This window comes from Colletotrichum gloeosporioides, assembly GCF_011800055.1.
Source record: "Colletotrichum gloeosporioides strain Lc1 chromosome Unknown consensus_75, whole genome shotgun sequence".
In the NCBI taxonomy this organism is placed as follows: domain Eukaryota; kingdom Fungi; phylum Ascomycota; class Sordariomycetes; order Glomerellales; family Glomerellaceae; genus Colletotrichum; species Colletotrichum gloeosporioides.
In genome coordinates, this window is record NW_025544720.1 from 123,748 (window position 1) to 141,118 (window position 17,371).

The 17,371-nt window shown below is 55.3% G+C and overlaps 6 protein-coding genes across 6 annotated transcripts, besides 1 other annotated feature; 1 reads left to right on the forward strand and 5 right to left on the reverse strand.

The window, feature by feature from the left end:
• Positions 1-301: 301 nt before the first annotated feature.
• On the reverse strand, positions 302-2,550 carry GCG54_00014238 (uncharacterized protein; the record flags this gene model as incomplete). The annotated part of the gene is made up of 3 exons (XM_045414078.1): positions 302-451; positions 510-1,940; positions 2,089-2,550. The coding sequence occupies 3 exons, from the start codon at positions 2,548-2,550 to the stop codon at positions 302-304; spliced, it is 2,043 nt and encodes a 680-aa protein (XP_045259599.1).
• Positions 2,551-4,482: 1,932 nt separating this feature from the next.
• Positions 4,483-4,626: a sequence feature (Protein overlapping with rRNA (GCG54_00014239, KAF3800440.1) was converted to a misc_feature.).
• An 86-nt stretch (positions 4,627-4,712) lies between these two features.
• Positions 4,713-5,254, reverse strand: GCG54_00014240 (uncharacterized protein; the record flags this gene model as incomplete). The annotated part of the gene is made up of 2 exons (XM_045414079.1): positions 4,713-4,900; positions 4,987-5,254. 2 exons carry the CDS (start codon positions 5,252-5,254, stop codon positions 4,713-4,715), a joined length of 456 nt encoding a protein of 151 aa, XP_045259600.1.
• Positions 5,255-6,503: 1,249 nt separating this feature from the next.
• GCG54_00014241 (3-beta-hydroxysteroid-Delta(8) Delta(7)-isomerase) lies at positions 6,504-7,274 on the forward strand (the record flags this gene model as incomplete). Its single annotated transcript, XM_045414080.1, has 2 exons — positions 6,504-6,756; positions 6,814-7,274. 2 exons carry the CDS (start codon positions 6,504-6,506, stop codon positions 7,272-7,274), a joined length of 714 nt encoding a protein of 237 aa, XP_045259601.1.
• A 258-nt stretch (positions 7,275-7,532) lies between these two features.
• Positions 7,533-9,555, reverse strand: GCG54_00014242 (Efflux pump mlcE; the record flags this gene model as incomplete). The annotated part of the gene is made up of 5 exons (XM_045414081.1): positions 7,533-8,125; positions 8,181-8,678; positions 8,731-9,053; positions 9,108-9,184; positions 9,235-9,555. The coding sequence occupies 5 exons, from the start codon at positions 9,553-9,555 to the stop codon at positions 7,533-7,535; spliced, it is 1,812 nt and encodes a 603-aa protein (XP_045259602.1).
• Positions 9,556-10,542: 987 nt separating this feature from the next.
• On the reverse strand, positions 10,543-12,683 carry GCG54_00014243 (uncharacterized protein; the record flags this gene model as incomplete). Its single annotated transcript, XM_045414082.1, has 4 exons — positions 10,543-11,159; positions 11,225-11,511; positions 11,566-11,823; positions 11,875-12,683. 4 exons carry the CDS (start codon positions 12,681-12,683, stop codon positions 10,543-10,545), a joined length of 1,971 nt encoding a protein of 656 aa, XP_045259603.1.
• A 1,310-nt stretch (positions 12,684-13,993) lies between these two features.
• GCG54_00014244 (putative transcriptional regulatory protein) lies at positions 13,994-17,013 on the reverse strand (the record flags this gene model as incomplete). The annotated part of the gene is made up of 3 exons (XM_045414083.1): positions 13,994-15,617; positions 15,890-16,042; positions 16,709-17,013. 3 exons carry the CDS (start codon positions 17,011-17,013, stop codon positions 13,994-13,996), a joined length of 2,082 nt encoding a protein of 693 aa, XP_045259604.1.
• Positions 17,014-17,371: the final 358 nt, after the last annotated feature.

Here is a 17,371-nt window from a genome sequence, read left to right on the forward strand (position 1 = left end):
TCTCGGTCCCAAGACTACCAATCGCTCTCTGAAGCAGAATTCTGGACCAAAATCGCTCGCAGTCTATCTAGCAGTTGGTACAACCCGGCAACGTCAGAGCCTTCTTCGGAATCAAACCCTGTGAGGTGTTTCAAGTGGCGTCCATGTTGCCTTGCCTTATCAGCGAACAGGTGTAGATGAAGAAGCTGCTCATTGCTGCTGGCAATCTCCGGACCGGGACTGACTACGTCATGATTATCTTCCCTGTCATATTTTGGGTGTAAAGCCTCATAGATGTTCTCATCCAGGTTGAAGCTCTTCACTAGGTTTGTAAGTGATTGTAGGGTCTTCGAATGCCTACAACGAGCCGTGTCATGTCTGCAATGAGGCTGGTCTGCAGTGTTCGTCGTGACTTGGCCAGAGCCATGCCCATCAAAGTGACACCAGCTGGAATTGGTGCCAGGGCCACAATCTTGGACATTATTGGCCATCTCCTCGGCGCGCAGTAAGAGCAATGTCGTGCTGCATACTACCACAGCGCGGAACTCGACATCATCCCTTCCACTGTCTTGAAGCCATTTGTCGACGTCCTTCATTTGTTGAAGGACTATCCATCGCAAAGCCTTCTGTAATCCAAGTGGGAACTTAAAGAACCACTGTCTAAGCTTTTGCGGGCTGTGAAGTAACTTGAGACGTAATTGAAGAACCAAAAGATAGCCTTTGATGGGTTCTTTGGACTCCAAGTCAGCAGCTTGTAGTGCTGCGGAGGCTTCAGCTTTGATCTTCTCAGCCAAAGCTGTTTCTTCGGCAGCTCTTTGTGCCTTAAGCATAGCCTGTCGTTGATTTCTTCCTTGAGCCAATTTTGCTGTCATTTTTGCCACTTCCTCTGCTTTGTGCTTGTTCTTGGTAATTTGTTCGGCCTTGCGATACTCGGGGTTTCTTGCTTCTTTGACACGTAGCTTCTTGTCATCAAAAGCCCATTGTACTACCCGTGCAATTTTGGCGAGCTCCTCGGGGCTGTCCGCAGTTGTTCTATCGGGAATGCTGAAATTGAACCAAACGAAGTGGCTCCATGATGGGGGATCACTGGAAAGGAGCCACTGTGAGAGTTTCAATTCTTTCGTCTCACTCAGTAGTACCTTTGGCCAGTAACTTCCATTGAGTGCAAGAGCTGTTAAATCATGGTCCCTTCCCAGGGTGGAGTTGGGGAATATGGCCGGAGGGTGGTCCGGTGTGCCAGCTAGAAAGAGACTGACGACTGGCAATTTGCCGCTTGGGATGACATTTTGACCTGGTGGAAAGGAGTCCAGTTTGTCGAAATGCCTATTCGAAAATTTTTGCATGTGAGTTGAAATGATCTTGCGTTCGAAACGCGATGGTCGAAGTAAGTTTAGACCATATCGTACTTGCGATCCATGGACAGTGGTGTAAATGGGTCCATACTCAGACTCATCCCGAGCTAGCAGGAGTCCGCCTGCTGTGTATATAATTCCGTTTCCGTTCAGCAATGCCATGCGAATAGCCTTGAGATCTGGAGTCGCTGTTCTCTTATCCTTCCTTTCGTGTCGTGAATAGGCGCCAACGACGCCGAGTATGGGGTGTTGACGGAAGTCGAACTGAAATCCTCGGCCCACAATGGTGGGATATCTTGAAGTTCCGTCCACGGCTCCAAAGCTGACCCCTGTGATCGCGAGGAGCGATACAATGATTCCCAGCTCCGCGTACGCTGGCGCTGCCACAATATCATCTGGGAGGTAATCAGCCGTGACTGAACGGAGGCCGTTGCCCATGTCAACCAGGTTCAGCTCTACCCGGTCCAGGCCAATTTCCGCGAAGAGGCCAATCCAAGCAGCCGCAGAGGTGTCTTCGGAGACAGAACGGAACCAACTCCTGGCTCGTGTACTTGAATAAGTCAGATCGCTATAGGAACTCCATCGTTGATTTCCTGAGCCTAGTGGAGTCTGTAATGTTGATGAAGATGAAGATTTCCGGTAGGTTGTTACAGGACTATTGCTCCATATCCTTTGCATGTTTTACCACCAGTGCATCTAGATGAGGTCAGTTCAAAATGCTCTTTTGTCTTATAATTCCTCTCCGTCTCCATGTTACCTGTGCATAGGCGTCAGCCTCAGCTGTTTCGCCTTTAGTCATCGTGTCCACGCTATCGTCTAACGTCCTACTGTCAGGATCCACGCCCTCAAAGATCGATTGTCGGGCGATGACGTACTCTAGCAGAGTTCCTGTTCGCAATATCGGAGTCCGTGCTGTTACTTCGAACCCCATTTCCGACCAACTCCATCCCTTCTTGGTCTTCCGAGACCACCTCCCAATAGCTCGTTCATTGGTCTTCCGCCGTCCTTTCGCAGCCGCAAAAACAGCTTGCAGAATCATGGTAACGGCGAATACAGTAGCAAGAACACCGACGGGGACTGTGAACCAGAAAGTAATCGGATCCCAGTTAGTTTGGGCATGTTCCTCCCGGTGCTGCTCGTTCAGAAACTGGAGCAAAGTCCGCAGGAGACAGTCGGTCGAGTTGCTGTCCTCAGGGCAGCTAGAGCCGTCGGGAATCATCGCGTAGGAGTAGTATGGTGAGACAGTTCGATTCCGTGCACGTACTCCTGCCTTCGAGTCGTTCGGTTTGTCATGCCATGAAGTCCGACTCTGCAAGACAACCTCCTGTCATTGCTCAGTTTTTGGGATGGAGATGAGTGAGTGGGCGTGAGATGAAGACGATGCTTACGACGGAGCCGGCTGGTTTGGCTACGGATACTGCGGTTTTTTTGTTTCTAATTTCCCTCAATGTTCTATCGGGGGCCTTGCGGAGGCCACCACAAAGCCGTCACATGATAGCATCTGCGGACTACTAGCGAGCTGTCAGACCCGCTGAGAGGTGAAATCAACCAATGGCGATTTGTAGATACAGTCCGGATTCTGAATTAATATTGCTTTTTCTACAGCTGCCTGCAATCTGGTGGCCCGAAAAGGGAAATCGTGGGGAAGCACAAAATCAGGCAACGCATCATGCAGGGGTAATTCGCTATCGATCACTACATGTACGCTGATCAAGAAGGATTCGGGGCTGACTTACCGAATCAGCTTTTTCCTGCAAGTTTGCATCCAATAACGTGTTCAAGTGCGCAGCGACCCTAGCAAACATGAATGTTTTCCCAGAAATTTCAGCGGGAATACCTCATCGGTAAATTATGTTCTGCAGGCTGTCAATTATGCACTGGTTCAACAGTACGCTAGCTTGGAATCTTGATCTCTGGAATCATCCTAAAGCTTCTCCTTCATGTTTCTTTCGCCGTCTACGAGAGTTTTGTACCAGTCTAATGCCGAGATGGGGTATGTAACGATCTCTCCATGTTCTAGGTCGAGAATTGGTTTGGGAGTTTCTGCTTAGATGAGGGTACTGTAGTACAAATAACAGGTCCGACCGGTCGACCTTGCTATGGCACAGGAGTTTTGATGGAGTGTTGATAGAGTGTTGGATCCAACTTGGAGGTGCCGATGCAAGCTTGGCTTGATACAGTCACTCCCGTTCCTCATGTTGGGAGGATTGTGGAGGTAGGGGTTGCTTGCGAACTTGCGACGAGTTCGTCTTAGTCAATCCAAAACTGCGCTTTCTAGATTACGAGAGCATCACGACGGCCATATAAACCTGTGCAAGGTATGACTTGAGGCTGAAATCTTAGTGTACTTCCATCTCAGGCACGGTATTGAAATGAAGATATATAGGAATGGTTGTTCAGGACATGTATTGAACTTCACTCAATATGAGAACTCTGGAACTTCAGAAATCAACTGATTGCTGTTTGGAATGCTCTCAATTTGCCCTCTATCCCGAGTTTAAACTTTCTATTCTATGAGTGATAACAAAAACCCTTGGCACCTGGTCTTTTGGTGTCCATATCCAAACCTCATTTAGAAACGTGCGAGAACTGATTCACACCGCGAATTCTCAACATCTGTCAATAGACTCTGCTGCCGTGGCCCGTATAGCCGACCAAACCATCACCATCATGTGGTGCGCCGCGCTAAGTGTACCCCCGTGTTAGTTTCTCCGTCTTTCGCGCATTGCTGAAAGTTGTGTATCGCATACCTTAACATGACTTGTTGCAGCTAACAATGCTGTATGTCGGATCGTCACAGCAAATCCTCCAACCGAAAGGAATACTGCTGCTTATTCTGCCCACCAAACATGTGTCGTCCTTGCAGTTCTCACACGCTACAGTGCCACTGATGCCGAGACAAGTCTTCCGGCCGGCTGATACAAGTGGTGCACCCAAAAGAGGAAACAAGAGACTGCAAAACTGCATTCTGAGGGCTTTAATTGTCGAAGGGTATTGTGCAACAGGCTATAACACTCCCCGAAGAGAGCTACGTTCCTGAAGCTTTTGTCCCCGATAGCGAGCTGATGCTGGCCTGAGCCGGCGAAGTGCCCCAGCCGCGAGAGCTGGGTGATTCACCGGACGTAAGTCTGGTCATAAGCGCTTCCCTTTTAACAATTTCACGTGCTGTTTAACCCTCTTTTCAAAGTGCTTTTCATCTTTCGATCACTCTACTTGTGCGCTATCGGTCTCTGACCGGTATTTAGTAAGCAATTTGCCTACATGGATCAACTACAACGGGCGTAACACGGAGTAGTTCACAGTGGTTCCGGCTTACTCCAGTCATGTGCTCCCGTAAGGCAGGTGATCAGTACCCGGTGTTCATCCGTCTCATTAGTTACTCTACACTGTTTGGCATACATGTCTCTGAATATCACTAGGATAGCCTTCGGGCTGTTCGAGGTGAACCATGTGTGACCCTCCGGGAATGGTTACCCGTTTGACAGTTGGCAGCTTCTCATAAAGAGGTGTGATCGTTGCCGACGTAGCCCCATCTTGATCACCGCTTATTATCAGGTCCGGACCTTGAACTGAGACACAGTCGTCAGATACGTCGAGGTCTATAGTCACAAGTTATCAGCTGGTGGGTACCACACCTAAGGTACTGGAGACTAACCCCTCATATTCCCCTCGTCACACAAGTCGTTGGGCCCATCAGTGGAGAGGAGAACAGTGTCGTCTTCTTTGAGCCAGTCGAGGCTCACTTGCAACTCACGAGGGAAAGGCTCTTTCATCAGAGTCGTGAGCTTATCCAGCTCCTCCAAAGCATGATCAGCTTCGGTGCTGCCTTGTATGCTTCCCATCCGGTACTCCTCGAGCAACGCTGCTTGACGTGGAGGGAGAGCCGATATCCAACCTCTGGCCGCACTCTTCCACTGGGCCATGCTTGCAGGACCGCTTCCGAGGACGACTTTTTTGAAGTCCTTGAGGCTGGCACGTGGCCACGTATTTCAAAGCTAGCATGGCTCCCCAACTATGACCATGACCATACAGCGAGAAGCCTCCATCAAGGCCCAATTTGGGATTTTGTAGTTCGGCAACAAACAGGTCGACATTCCAGAAAGCGCCATCTGGTCTTCTGCCGCGAATATGAGTACTGTTGCCATACCAATTTGGTCGTAGAAGATGACAGGCGTCGACCTCTGGCGAGCAAACAGTTCGAAGGTAGGCTTCAGGTAGTGGTGAGTGTAACGAGGCCCTCGGTGGAGCACAATGAGAGGAGCATGATCGCTGTTTCTGTCACCAATGATCTTATACCGAGTTTGAGAGTAAAAGTCACTTGGAAATGACTCGTGATGGAAAGGAACGAGCCCCTCCACGGCTTGCATCTTGTGTGTTTGTTAGATGACGAATGTTGTATGATGATCTCTGGAAAAGTACATAATTCGGAAATGCACAGACTCCTTTTAAGCGCATCTTACCTGCGACCTATGAACACCGGCGACCGTTGACGCCTCGCTAAGCGACCAAGAAAGGCAATTTTTGGAACCACAACATGACGTACAAATCGGCGATAAGCAATCTGTCGCGAAATCGGCACCACCGACTCCTCTGGCTGTGTAACAAGAAAGATACTTGCTGCAAGTGTGGCCGTTCTCAAATGCTACTCTGCTCGCCCGGCCCGTTGTTCGGAGCAGCCCGTCATGAAGAAGCCCACGGAGAATCCTCCGCGTCGGGCGCGTCATTCGGCATCCGGCCTTTCGGCAGTGAGCCCTGGATTGCGGGCTTTCGGGCCCCCGATTGAACAAATTCCGCACCCCGGGGCCAAAAGATCTTTGGTCATTCAGCTGGTCAAGGCATTTTCTGACACGAATACGACGAGCGATGCAATTTCGCTTGTTGAGCCACGTCTTCTGAACCAATGAAATTGGTCGTTTAACAAACACTTGGCAACCGCCCGAGGGACAGAGCTGATGGGCCGATCCGGGAACGCAGCTTCCCGGACGCGCCAAAGTGGGTCTCCTTCCGCGCTCCGAAATGCAGTTGTCAGTCGTGGTGTTCCTTCATTTTCTCAACACTATTTGTACCGACGACATCTCAACAACATCTATCGTCTATCCCACCGGTCACACTTCAGCTGCATCATCGTGACGAGTAACAAAAGCCAGAACACCAACAACGACACGACACGAAATGGCCGCCGAAGCCATCATCAACGCTACGATGCCCCTGCATCCGTATTTCCCCCTGGATGCCCCCCTCAAGGGTTACGTCGAGAACAAACTCGGTGCCCTGGCCCTCTGCAGCACCTTTGCAGCCGGCACGATCGCCATCCTCGCCCCGACGTACAACATCATCCGACGGACTAATCCGCGTCTCTCCAATGGCGAAGTTGCTACGGCGTTGTGGTTTGTCCTCTGCGGCTTCATCCACTTCTTCTTTGAAGGTTCCTCGCCCACCTTGCCGATATCACATCATGGAGCAATACTTACATGAACGCCAGGCTACTTTGCTTACAACCAGTCCCACATGCCTCGCATGACCGACATCTTCGGCGAGCTCTGGAAAGAGTACTCCAAGTCCGACTCGCGCTACCTGACCCAGGACTCCTTCGTGGTCTGTATGGAGTCCATCACCGCACTCTTCTGGGGCCCCATGTCCTTCGCCTGCGCCTACTTCATCGCCATCGACCACCCGCTCCGACACCCGTTTCAGATGATCATCAGCCTAGGACAGCTGTACGGCGATGTGCTCTACTATGCCACCTGCACCTTCGACAAGGTTGTCGAGAAGCTCGTGTACTGCCGCCCGGAGGACTACTACTTTTACTGCTACTACATCCTGATGAACGCCTTCTGGATCGTCATCCCGTTGTTTTTGTTGGTCAAGAGCTCAGTCGAGGTGAAGAGGGCCTTTGCGGCGTTGAAGACGATCAAGAGTGGCGCGGAGAAGAAGAAGCTCTGAGTCCAGCAGTGGCATCATCGGGAGAACCAGGCGGAATACTCAAAAGTTTCTTGCGCATGCTCGGGTGACTCGGGACAAAGGTTTTAGAGTGGTAATGATTACATTAATAATAGATAGGAGATGCTTTGGTGCGGCATACGCCTCTTTCATCTTGGTCTAATGGATCCAGTCTAACCCATTGCCACCCCATCCATGCAAAAGCTCATGGTATCTTTTTCCGACACAAACACAACGTGATGCCAAACAGTTCAATCACTCTCACACGTCCCCTTTCTTCTCCGCCTTCTTCTTCCGAATATCAACCCAACCCATGCCCCATCCCAGGATGAATACACAACCTGACAATGCAACGCACAAATAAAACACCTCGCTGATGCTTTTCGAATACGCCATCACCACACCAGGAAGCTCGCTAGCACTAACAACTTCCCTGAACCCAGTGCCTCCGGCAGCCAGGATCGTCTTGGCGTCGACTGAAGGCGCGTACTTTTCCAGGTTCTTGCCCAGCCCTTCGGTGAAGATGAGCTCGGCAAAAGTGAGGAAGACTGCGCCGCTGAGCGTTTGCGCGAAGACCAGCGTCGCCATCGAGACGGACAGCAAGGAGGGAGGCAGGTTGGCCTGGATTGCGATGATGTGCTGGAGATTGTCATTAGCTAGGGGCCTTCTTAGGACCTCGATTAGAATATTCACCATTTGCATGCTCGAGCCACGGCCAATACCAAGGATGATCTGATACCCGATCCAAATGCCAGTTGCTGTAGTAGGCACCCAAGTCGAGATAAGCCCGCTTCCAACTGCAGAGAAGCCAGCGCCGATGAAGACCCACGGGAGGTAATATCCCATCCGTCCAACTACACATCGAGTCAGCGTTCCTCCTATTCTAGTTCGATGACAAAAAGAACCCACCAAGAGCCCCAGACGTCACAGCAGAAATCAGCTGCGCCAGAATCGTAGGCAAGTAATCCACACCACCCTTAAACGGAGTCTCCCCCTTGACACTCTGGAAGTACATTGGAAGGTAGTAGCTCCCCACCAGCGTGACACTCATATTGATGCCTCCCACTAAAGCGCTCGTGCAGACGACGCGCTTCTTGAGCATCCCCAGCGGGATCATCGCCTTTTCGTCGCCGACGTGATGCTCCCAGAGGACGAAGAGGATGGCCATGACACCTGAGCCCACGAAGAGGCCGATGACGACGGAGGAGTTCCACGCGTAGTCGTTGCCACCGAACTGCAGCGCAAGGAGGAGCATGAGTGCTGATGGGATGAAGAGAACACAGCCGGGCAGATCGAGGTGACGGGGGACTTCGAGTAGCGGAAGGGGAGCGGAGATTCTGTCGGGAATGTGGATGAGGGCGAGGAGAACGGCGACGACGCCGCCGATGGGGAGGTTGAGGTAGAAACCTGCGCTTATGGTCAGCAACTCATATGTGAAATATGGGGAAGGGGGGCTTACACCACCGCCAGGTAGAGTACTCCGTCAAGGCACCCCCGACAAGCGGCCCGATCACGAGTCCCATGTTGGCGAGTCCGATCAAGATTCCGATAATCATAGGTCGTTTTGCCAAGGGCACCGAGTTCCCGATGATGGTCAACGCGCCGTTGTAGAGGCCTGCAGAGCCCATGCCAGAGACGGCACGTCCGACGATGAGCATGTTGGAAGATTTCGCGACGCCGCAGATTAGGGAGCCGAGTTCAAAGAGGAATAGGCAAGAAAGGTAGATCCATTTTGAGCGGAGGTGCGTGTAGAGCTTTCCTGCAAAGGGCTGTAACGCAGCGCTGGACGTGTTAGGCTGAGGCTTGAGAGTGAGAGGGATCGTGCAGATTACTCACCTACACAGGTTGTATGCTGCGCCGTACCAGCCTACATCGGCGAGGGAGTTGAATGTCGTGGTGATTTGCGGCACAGCCTGAACAGGTCAGCAACCAACTCCTCGCCAGTGAGAAAAAGGACACTCACTGTGACGACGATGGACATATCCAGCAAGATCAAGAAGGTAGTCCCTGTCAACGCAGCAAGGACAAGCAACAGCTTGATGCCGGTGACGTACTCCTCGTCCTTTGGCGCCTCGTCACTGCCATCGGCAGCTTTCGTAGTCGCCTCCTTTTCACCTTCCATAACCCCCTCATCGGCTGTCGTGCTCCCTCCGTCATCCTTCATTTCTGTGACCTGTTCATGCGACCGATGCGGTGAAACCTTTGTCGAATGCTCTCCATTGAGTTGAGGGCCGTCACTCGAGTGTTGCTCCTTGACGGAGCCGCGCGAAATGGGTCGATCCATGTCGAAACCTTCAGAACCCGCGTCTAAACAGAACTCAATGCCGCAAAGAAGACAAACGCCAGTGACGGAGGACAAGAATCGCCAAGCCAACACGGACACGATGCGTAAAATATAAGGCTGTCTTGCCTGGAGGCTACTGCAAGGTCCTCCTCCACCTCAACTCCCAACTCCGCCCCAAACCCGTACGCACGCGAAATGCAGACAAATATCCAATCCTTCTCGAACAGGCTAACATGGGAGCGGACAAACAACACCCACACCAACACGCCGTTCTTCCGCCCCAACAACACATGGATAAGGGCCCCTGACCCCCCTGTGCCGTGCCGCATGCACCTGCGGGGTTCATCCTAACCCCGGCCTTTAGTCCAGCCCTGCAGCGCTGAACGAACCCCAACCCATCTGAACATCGGCCCATGTTGGTGTGGAAGGTGTGGGTGAGTCACGCACGCTATTGGTTCGACGGAACGTTACTAGCTTACGAGATCTTTTGGCACCAGATTTACGACCGGTGCAGCAACAACACAGCCGCTAGGCATCAGGTTTCAACCTTAGCTCCGGTCTTTGTTGGCAGTAATTGCACGTTTTTGGTATGACTCTTTGGTGGGGGATCGAGCAACTGAATGACTGACAGATGGACGGGCGCAGCGTATGGGATTGAGATGCGGCTTTCGGGTGAACTCCGTCGGGTCAGCAAGCCAATGTCTCACACCCGCCAACGTGCGGCGGGATAAGATTGATAAGACCCAATAAGAGAGAGCAGAAGGGGACTTTTGTCCCGGACAATATCGCATTTCCCAATTACTAACCCATGAATACCCCCATTTCACAATCCCGGGCTTATGTCCATGTCTCCGCCGCCCCCAAAGCCGGCCCGTTGAGCGGCGTATGCATGTTCGTCTCGTTTCCCAAATCCAACGCCCCCAAGTCCGCGTCCCGCGTGTACTCATACAAAAGTGTTACCCATGCAAAAATGCCAATTTCCCCGGATTAGAAATCAAACGGCGTGAAAATGTCCGTAAACCACCGGTTGTCCATCAAATCCAGCCCAAACTGCCCCAGCTCCACCTCCCCGACCCCAGCCGGCGGCGGCACCCCCGCGCCAAGCACCGGCCCCACAGCCGCCGCCGCCGCCGTCGCAGGGTTCACAAACGGACCCAACGTGCTCTCCCAGTTCCCCCTCAGCCCGCGGATCGTCTTGACGGCTTTCGCAAACGCGTTGCCCTCCTCGACGTCGATATTCAGCCCGGCCTCGCTGCACACGCGCATGAAGCGGTCGCCGACCTCGTCGAGGGTGGCGATGAGGTCGATGGTGTTGCGCACGCTGGTGCGGTCCCAGACGGGGTCCTCGAGGACGGTGAGGCGGTAGAGGGCGATGACGCACTGCGAGAGCTGCGCGAAGAAGGTGAAGGGGATGGCGTAGTAGGCGGCGGGCGGGAGGGTGAAGAAGTGCTCGAACCAGGCCTTGACGGCGTGCAGGCAGGCGTAGAGGATGTCGAGGCGGGCGACGTCGGGCAGGTTGGCGGGGACGCAGGCGTTTGTTTTGGAGGAGAGGGCGATTTCTTGGATGGAGAGCTCGGCGCAGTGGAGCTGGGAGATGATCGTGTCTGTTGGGTTGGCGTTAGTTTGGAGGGGGAGAGGAGGTCGAGGAAGAAGGGGGATGGATACTAACCTGAGCTCTGGAGTTCGGTGGGGAGGTTTTGGAGAATCTTCTGCAGTTGGCCTTGGAGGAGTTTGACGTACATTGACGGCGGTGTGCGGGAGCCGTCGGTTGCGTCGTATGTTACCTCGGGCCGCCACGATAGACGGCCTGCTTCTTCCTTGAGCAGCTGCATCCTGACGAGGGCGACGAGGGCCTGGTCAGAGGGGACTGTGACATGGCTATCGAGGATTTGGAGGCACTCGTCCATGTGTGGCGTCCAGCGCAGGGGGTCCATCTTGCCAAGGAAGCTGGCGACGCTGTGCCACGTTAGCAAAATCATGAGCAGACGTACAATTACAAGAGATACATACTTGGATGTGATCATGTAGCACGCGAGAACAGCCCTCCGCTGCTCCATCGTGCGAGGCTGCTGATTCTTGAGAAACAGGCTGGCCGGGGCCGTAGCCCCATTCTTCTCCCTGTCGGCCCTTTCCTGCGCGGCCTTCCAGCAGAGGAAGGGGTTCATCCCATCGACGGGGTCCTTGTTCAGGCCCAGGTCGAAGACGAGGCCGATGGCAATCTGGCAGAAAAGGCACATGAACGGCTTGTTGCCCAACTGATGGTTCGCCCTGGTTGTAACATCAGCATCAGTTAATCACCAAGACGGAGATGATACTCACCATCCCAAGACAACCAGCAACCCAAGCAGGTAGTCAATACCTCTCTCGTTCTCAACGAGCAGCTTCTGCCCCACAATCTGCCTCACCCGCGTCCCCAGCGCAAGCTGCTGGCTCGCCACCCGCGACGCGACAGTCATGATGCAGATCCACAGGAACGGCTTCTCGGACCGCAGCTCCCGCGCCGTCATCGTCGGCCGGAAGTGCAAGAACGGGAAGTACCGCAGATTCTGGCCCCGGAACGACTCGAACAGCGCCTCCGCCTCGTCCGGCGAGGGCAGGAAATCGTCGCCGTCGCCGTACCCCGTGCCCTCGGGACTCGCCGTCTGCGTCGGCGTCGGCAACGAGGTGCCCCTTGCTGCCCCAGCAACCCCAGCTCCGCCTCCTCCGTCGTCCCTGCTGCCACGATCGGTATACCGTCCATCCGCCTCGTCCTGACTACTCGACGACGCCGACGGAGCAACCCCCGCGGGCCCGCCGCCGACGACGCCGGAGATGTTAGCCATGTCAACGAGCTCCGGCCGCCCGCCAGACTGCCGCAGCAGCGTCACGAGCCCATCCAGCTTCTCCTCGAGCTGCGCCGTCCGGCTCGAGGGCTGCTTCTTGCTGCGCTTGCGCTGCGGGTTGCTCGGCTGGCACGTCTTGTTGAGCCGGTGACACCTCTCGCAGGCGCCGCCCGCGGGGCGGAGGATGCATTTGCACTTTGCGCGCGAGCAGTTGGTGCACGCGCGGCCGTACGGCGCCGCGATGCCTCCCCCGGCGGCCCCGGCCGGATGGGGCCCGGCGTCGCCGTGAATATCCCCCGTCGGCATCCGGGATTGGGGGGATAAGTAAGTGTGGTCTCTTTCTTTTTACCCTGTTCCTCGGGAGCGGGCCGGGAATGCCGTTACACCCCCAGGTCCTCGCGGAATCGAAATGTCCCCGGCGGCGGGTTTGCGGTCGACCAAACGCACCCTGGATCCCGCGCTCGCTCGCAGCCAAGCTTTGTGGCCGCAGGAGGTGTTACCCCTAACCAGACGTTCTCGACCGGTGATTGATGATACAATACGCCCCAACGCAGCGTCACCACAAAAGCCGGGCTTCAGAGTCGATGTTGTTCCACAAATGCCGTTCAAACCACCTTCGAAGAGCGCTTGCTGCAGGAGAGGGAAAAGGGGAATGGTGGGAATCGAGCAAGGTGAGGAATTAGCAGAACAATGAACGCAGAGGGAACGCGCGAACTCCGCCGGGGTTGGGGGCTTGGTCTCGAGGGACGTTGACGCATAAGTAGCGTGGACAGGCGGATTTGGGCGTGAATGAGGCCAACCCCGCCCGGCAGGATTAGTGATGACCAACTTTTTTTTGCAGTAGCCTGGTGTTGGGCTTGGGGTGCGCACGGATGCAGACCGGAAAGAGGATTTTGCCGAAGCCCGAACTCCGGCGCAGGCAGGCACACTTGAAAGGGCGATGCTTTTGTTGCGATTCACCTCATTTGGAAATGTTGGACGAAGGGATGACAATGAAACAGTTGTCGAATTTACTCTGCAAAGGAAGATGCTTCCTTCACATTATACACAGGTGAGCCCTGTCAAGGTGGTCGGAGTACTCTCACGACGAGGCATACAGGCTTCAGCAATCTTTCGCATCACGTTGCAGAGAGCATCATACGAGACAGCATATGCCACAAAGGTTGTACGATTAAAAGTTATCAAGCAATGTTCCTTAACGCCGTCTGCCCTGATTTGGTAGAATGGGCACCATGTGGCAAGCAGCCTAAACCCCCCCTTGGATATACCACGCATTGCATCAAAAACGAATGTCAACGTCTCCGTAGAGCTGGTCAGTCGTGACCGTTGACCGACCTCCAACGCCAGAGCCAAGCTTCAATTACTCTACACCAGAGCCGCGTTCATCAACTGCTCAGTGGGAGAGATGAGGCCCTTCTTGCCAACGCCCTCCTATTCGTGTACCGTCCCAGGCCGTAGCAAGATGGTCCCAATATGGACGCGGCACCGTAATCATGCCGAAAATTCAGTCGCAGGGTATAGTCGTACTGTACAGTTGCCGGTCCGAAATATGTTTGAAAAGTTGCACCGATTGTTCGAAAAGACTTGTTCCCACCATGAGTTCAGAGATTCACCACTTAAACACCGCCGCCCATGAAGGCAGCAAGGTCATCCAACTCCAACAGCTGTCGCTCGAATGCGGAGCAGAGCTCGCTCGCGGTCATATCCTGAGGCACAGGAACTGAAGGCTCGGCGCTGGGGGCAGTGCCGTTGCCAACAGGAGGCTGCGGGACGGCCTCGGGTGAAGCCTTGACCTCCGGCTGCTGGGGCGGGGGGCTGACAGAAGCCGGCGTTCCGGAGACGGAGCCGCCGTTGATAGTAGCGACACCAGGGCGGCGGGGCTGAGGAGCGGGAGGCTCGCTGTCGCGGCCGCTCTCGCTGACGGGAGCAGTGCCGTTGTTGACAGGAGCCTGCTGGGGCTGGGGAACGGCCTGGTCGTAGTCCATAGCGTCGGGGTTGGTGTCGGCGTTGCTGGCGGCCTCGTCCTTGACAGACGCCTGGTCGGCGACAGGCGGGTTGGCAGGAGGAGGAACGGAGGTGCGAGCCGCAGGGCTGCTGGAGCCGGCATCGTTGCCCAGGACACGGTGCATGACGGCGAGGTGCCTCAGCCAAGAGCTAATCAAGGGCCAGGTGTCGACACCGTCTTGCATGAAGTGAAGGCCGTCGCGGACAATGTGTCCAGCGGTCTCCACGGCGTTATTCGGTGTGAGGCCCTTCAGGGACAGGTACGCAACGGTGGCGCTGGCGGTAAAGGAGGAGAAGAGCATGAAGATGGGGAAGCAGATGATGCCATCCTTATCGGAACCATTCTCCAGCGCCGTCAGCATGGCGATGGTGCTGTGGCACGAAGTAAAGAGCCTGTCAATGATCTCGTGGCACTGCGGCGACAGGCGCCAGCTCTCGACACTGAAACCGGGTGCTGTAACATACTGCAGCAGGCGGCGGCGGTTGATGAAAATCGAGGCGCAGTGGAGCATGCAGTGAAGCATGGCGTAGGTGAAGCCGGATCCCATCGTGATATGAAGATTGATCTGGCCGGGCTTGTCCACGTACTGCATCGACAGAGAGTTTCTGAGACGCTCAATCTCGTTCATGAGACCAGTGCAAACACCATCGTTAAAGGTCTCAGTGGTGGTAGTCATGAGCATGTGGACGACATCGCGCCAGATGCGGGTAGCCAGGACAATCTGGCCGAACTCGCCAATGTCGTCGACGCGGGTGCCAGCAGGCAGGCGGGACGGGTCCGTCAGGTTGATGGTCTGAACAAAGACGGCGTTGCCGAAAGCGAAGTTCATGTCAGAGCACGGCAGCGAGACATCGTTGGTGTCGTTGGTGGACAGAGCCGGGTGACGGCCAGGCGTGCTGGTAAGCAGGCAGTCGAGAATGTACAGCAGCCAGAGGACACGGCGGAAAGACTCCTCCTGGAGGAAGCGGTCGGCCTCACTGACAGCGGCATGGTGACTGTGCAAGATGCGGTACATCTGGACCATGCGGCTGGCTTGGCCGAGGTAGATGTAGGCACGAACAGCATTGCGGGAACCCCATTCGTGAATGATGATCAAGCAAATGGCCTGAATCTCCGCGAGGCTGGGGGTGTCCAAGTTCTGGTTGATGATACCCATGGCCTTGGCGGCGAAGTGCTCGGCGGCACCGGTTGCGCCGGACTGACCTCCATAGCGGCGAATCAAGTTCGGGGAGCTCCTGTGACGAACGAGTTAGCGGGGCCAGTCCGCTGAATCCACTGAGCGGCACGACACTGAGTCGGCCGAAAGTCTAAAAAGAGTGCAGAAGGACGCTTCGGGCCAAGTCCGGACAGTTGGGGCTTAGCGAGCCGACACGACACACCCGACCGGAGGGCCGCGCCACCCACAAAATTTCGGACATTGCGGGGGAGGTGGTGAAACACACAAGGGCAGGGAGGAGATGAGGATCGGGAACAGCTGCAAAACAGCCCATCATGTGGGAGTACGTACCGAGCAGCACAGGTCAACAGCGCGTAAATGAGGGCCGGGTCGAGCGAAGCGTTCTTGAGTTGCTGGATGAACGAAGGCTTGTGGAAGGCGACGCAAGCCGGGTAGGTCTTGGAAATGACGCGCTCGCATTCCTGGATGAGCTCGGGAGTGAGCCTGATTGCAGAGTTATGTCAGCATTCCTGTCTTGATTTGTTTCTCGGGGCAGACGCGTCCCGAGGAAAGGCAGAAAGAGTGGGAGGAAAAGCCGGCACGAGGCCCGGATGTGTGGGGATCAGAGGCCAGGGTGGAGAGGATCGGGATACGACTCGGGAAATGAGGATGCGATGGCGCACGAAAAAGGGCTGTGGAGGCAAGGGGATGGGGGCAGAAAGCTAAACAGCGGCTCCGCGGCGACGCTAGCGGAGGTGGAAGATGCCGCCGGCGGTTGGAGATGACGGCCGCCTTCGGGAGATCGAGGGCAAGGCAGGACGATCTTGGGGTCTCGGGGGTGTCTTCCCAGCGCAGAGCCAGAGACTCATTCTCCGACTCGGGCAGAAAGGGGGAACAAGCGTGTGTGAAATGCGTGTGATGAGATGGGGGACAAGCCACCGCGCCCAGGCCGCATGCAGAAGGGGCCGAGCTCCCTCCCTGGTCGGCGGTGATGGGCGGCGACATAGCCGATGACCAGAATAGAACGCCGGTGCACACGGGGCGCGGCAGCTGAGTCTCGGGGGGAAGAAGGGGAGGGTAGACGGGGGCAACGATGGACGAGGAAAGAGAGGGAGACGGTGAAGCTGCTGATAGCGAGCAGGACGATGAGGAGGAGAATGTGCGACTTACTTCTCGGGCGGCTGGATATGCCTAGAGGCAGCGGAGGCCGGGTTGGCGGCGCGCGCATCGCCGGCCGGGACCGAGGCAGGCAGGCTCTCGCGGGCAGGGCGATGGGCAGTAGTATGGCGAGCAGGCGACTGGCCGTGGTGATGGGCCATGGACTCGGAGGGCAGATAGCATTCGTGCATGCCCTTGGCGCAGTTCTTGCATGGCGCGCGGCCATTCTCGTAGACGCACTTGGTCTTGCCCTTGCGGCAGCGCACACAGGCGCCGCCGGCTCTGAGGGCGGTAGACCGCACAACACCTGTCGACATTGTGGGTGAAGTGATGCTGTGGAAAGAGGCGGCGATGTGTCGATCTGGTGATCAAATGTCGCAAAGATTCAAGAGGTAGTATGCGACAGGACGGTACAGCTTGGGGTTGGATGACGAGTCCGGAGTCGCGTCGGTGTTGCGGGATTGTGCGCGCGACGCGGTCAAAGCAGACGGTGTTTGCGGCAGCGAGAGTGTACTGTGCTGGATGCGACGACGAGGACAGCGACAGCGACAGCGACCGTGATGGATGACGGCGGTGTCGGGCTGAGTTGCAAGGTGTCCCGGAGGAGTGCAACAGATGAGGTTGGATGGACAGAAGAGAAAAGGAGGAAGAGATCGGAGGGGGGAGGGGAGCGGG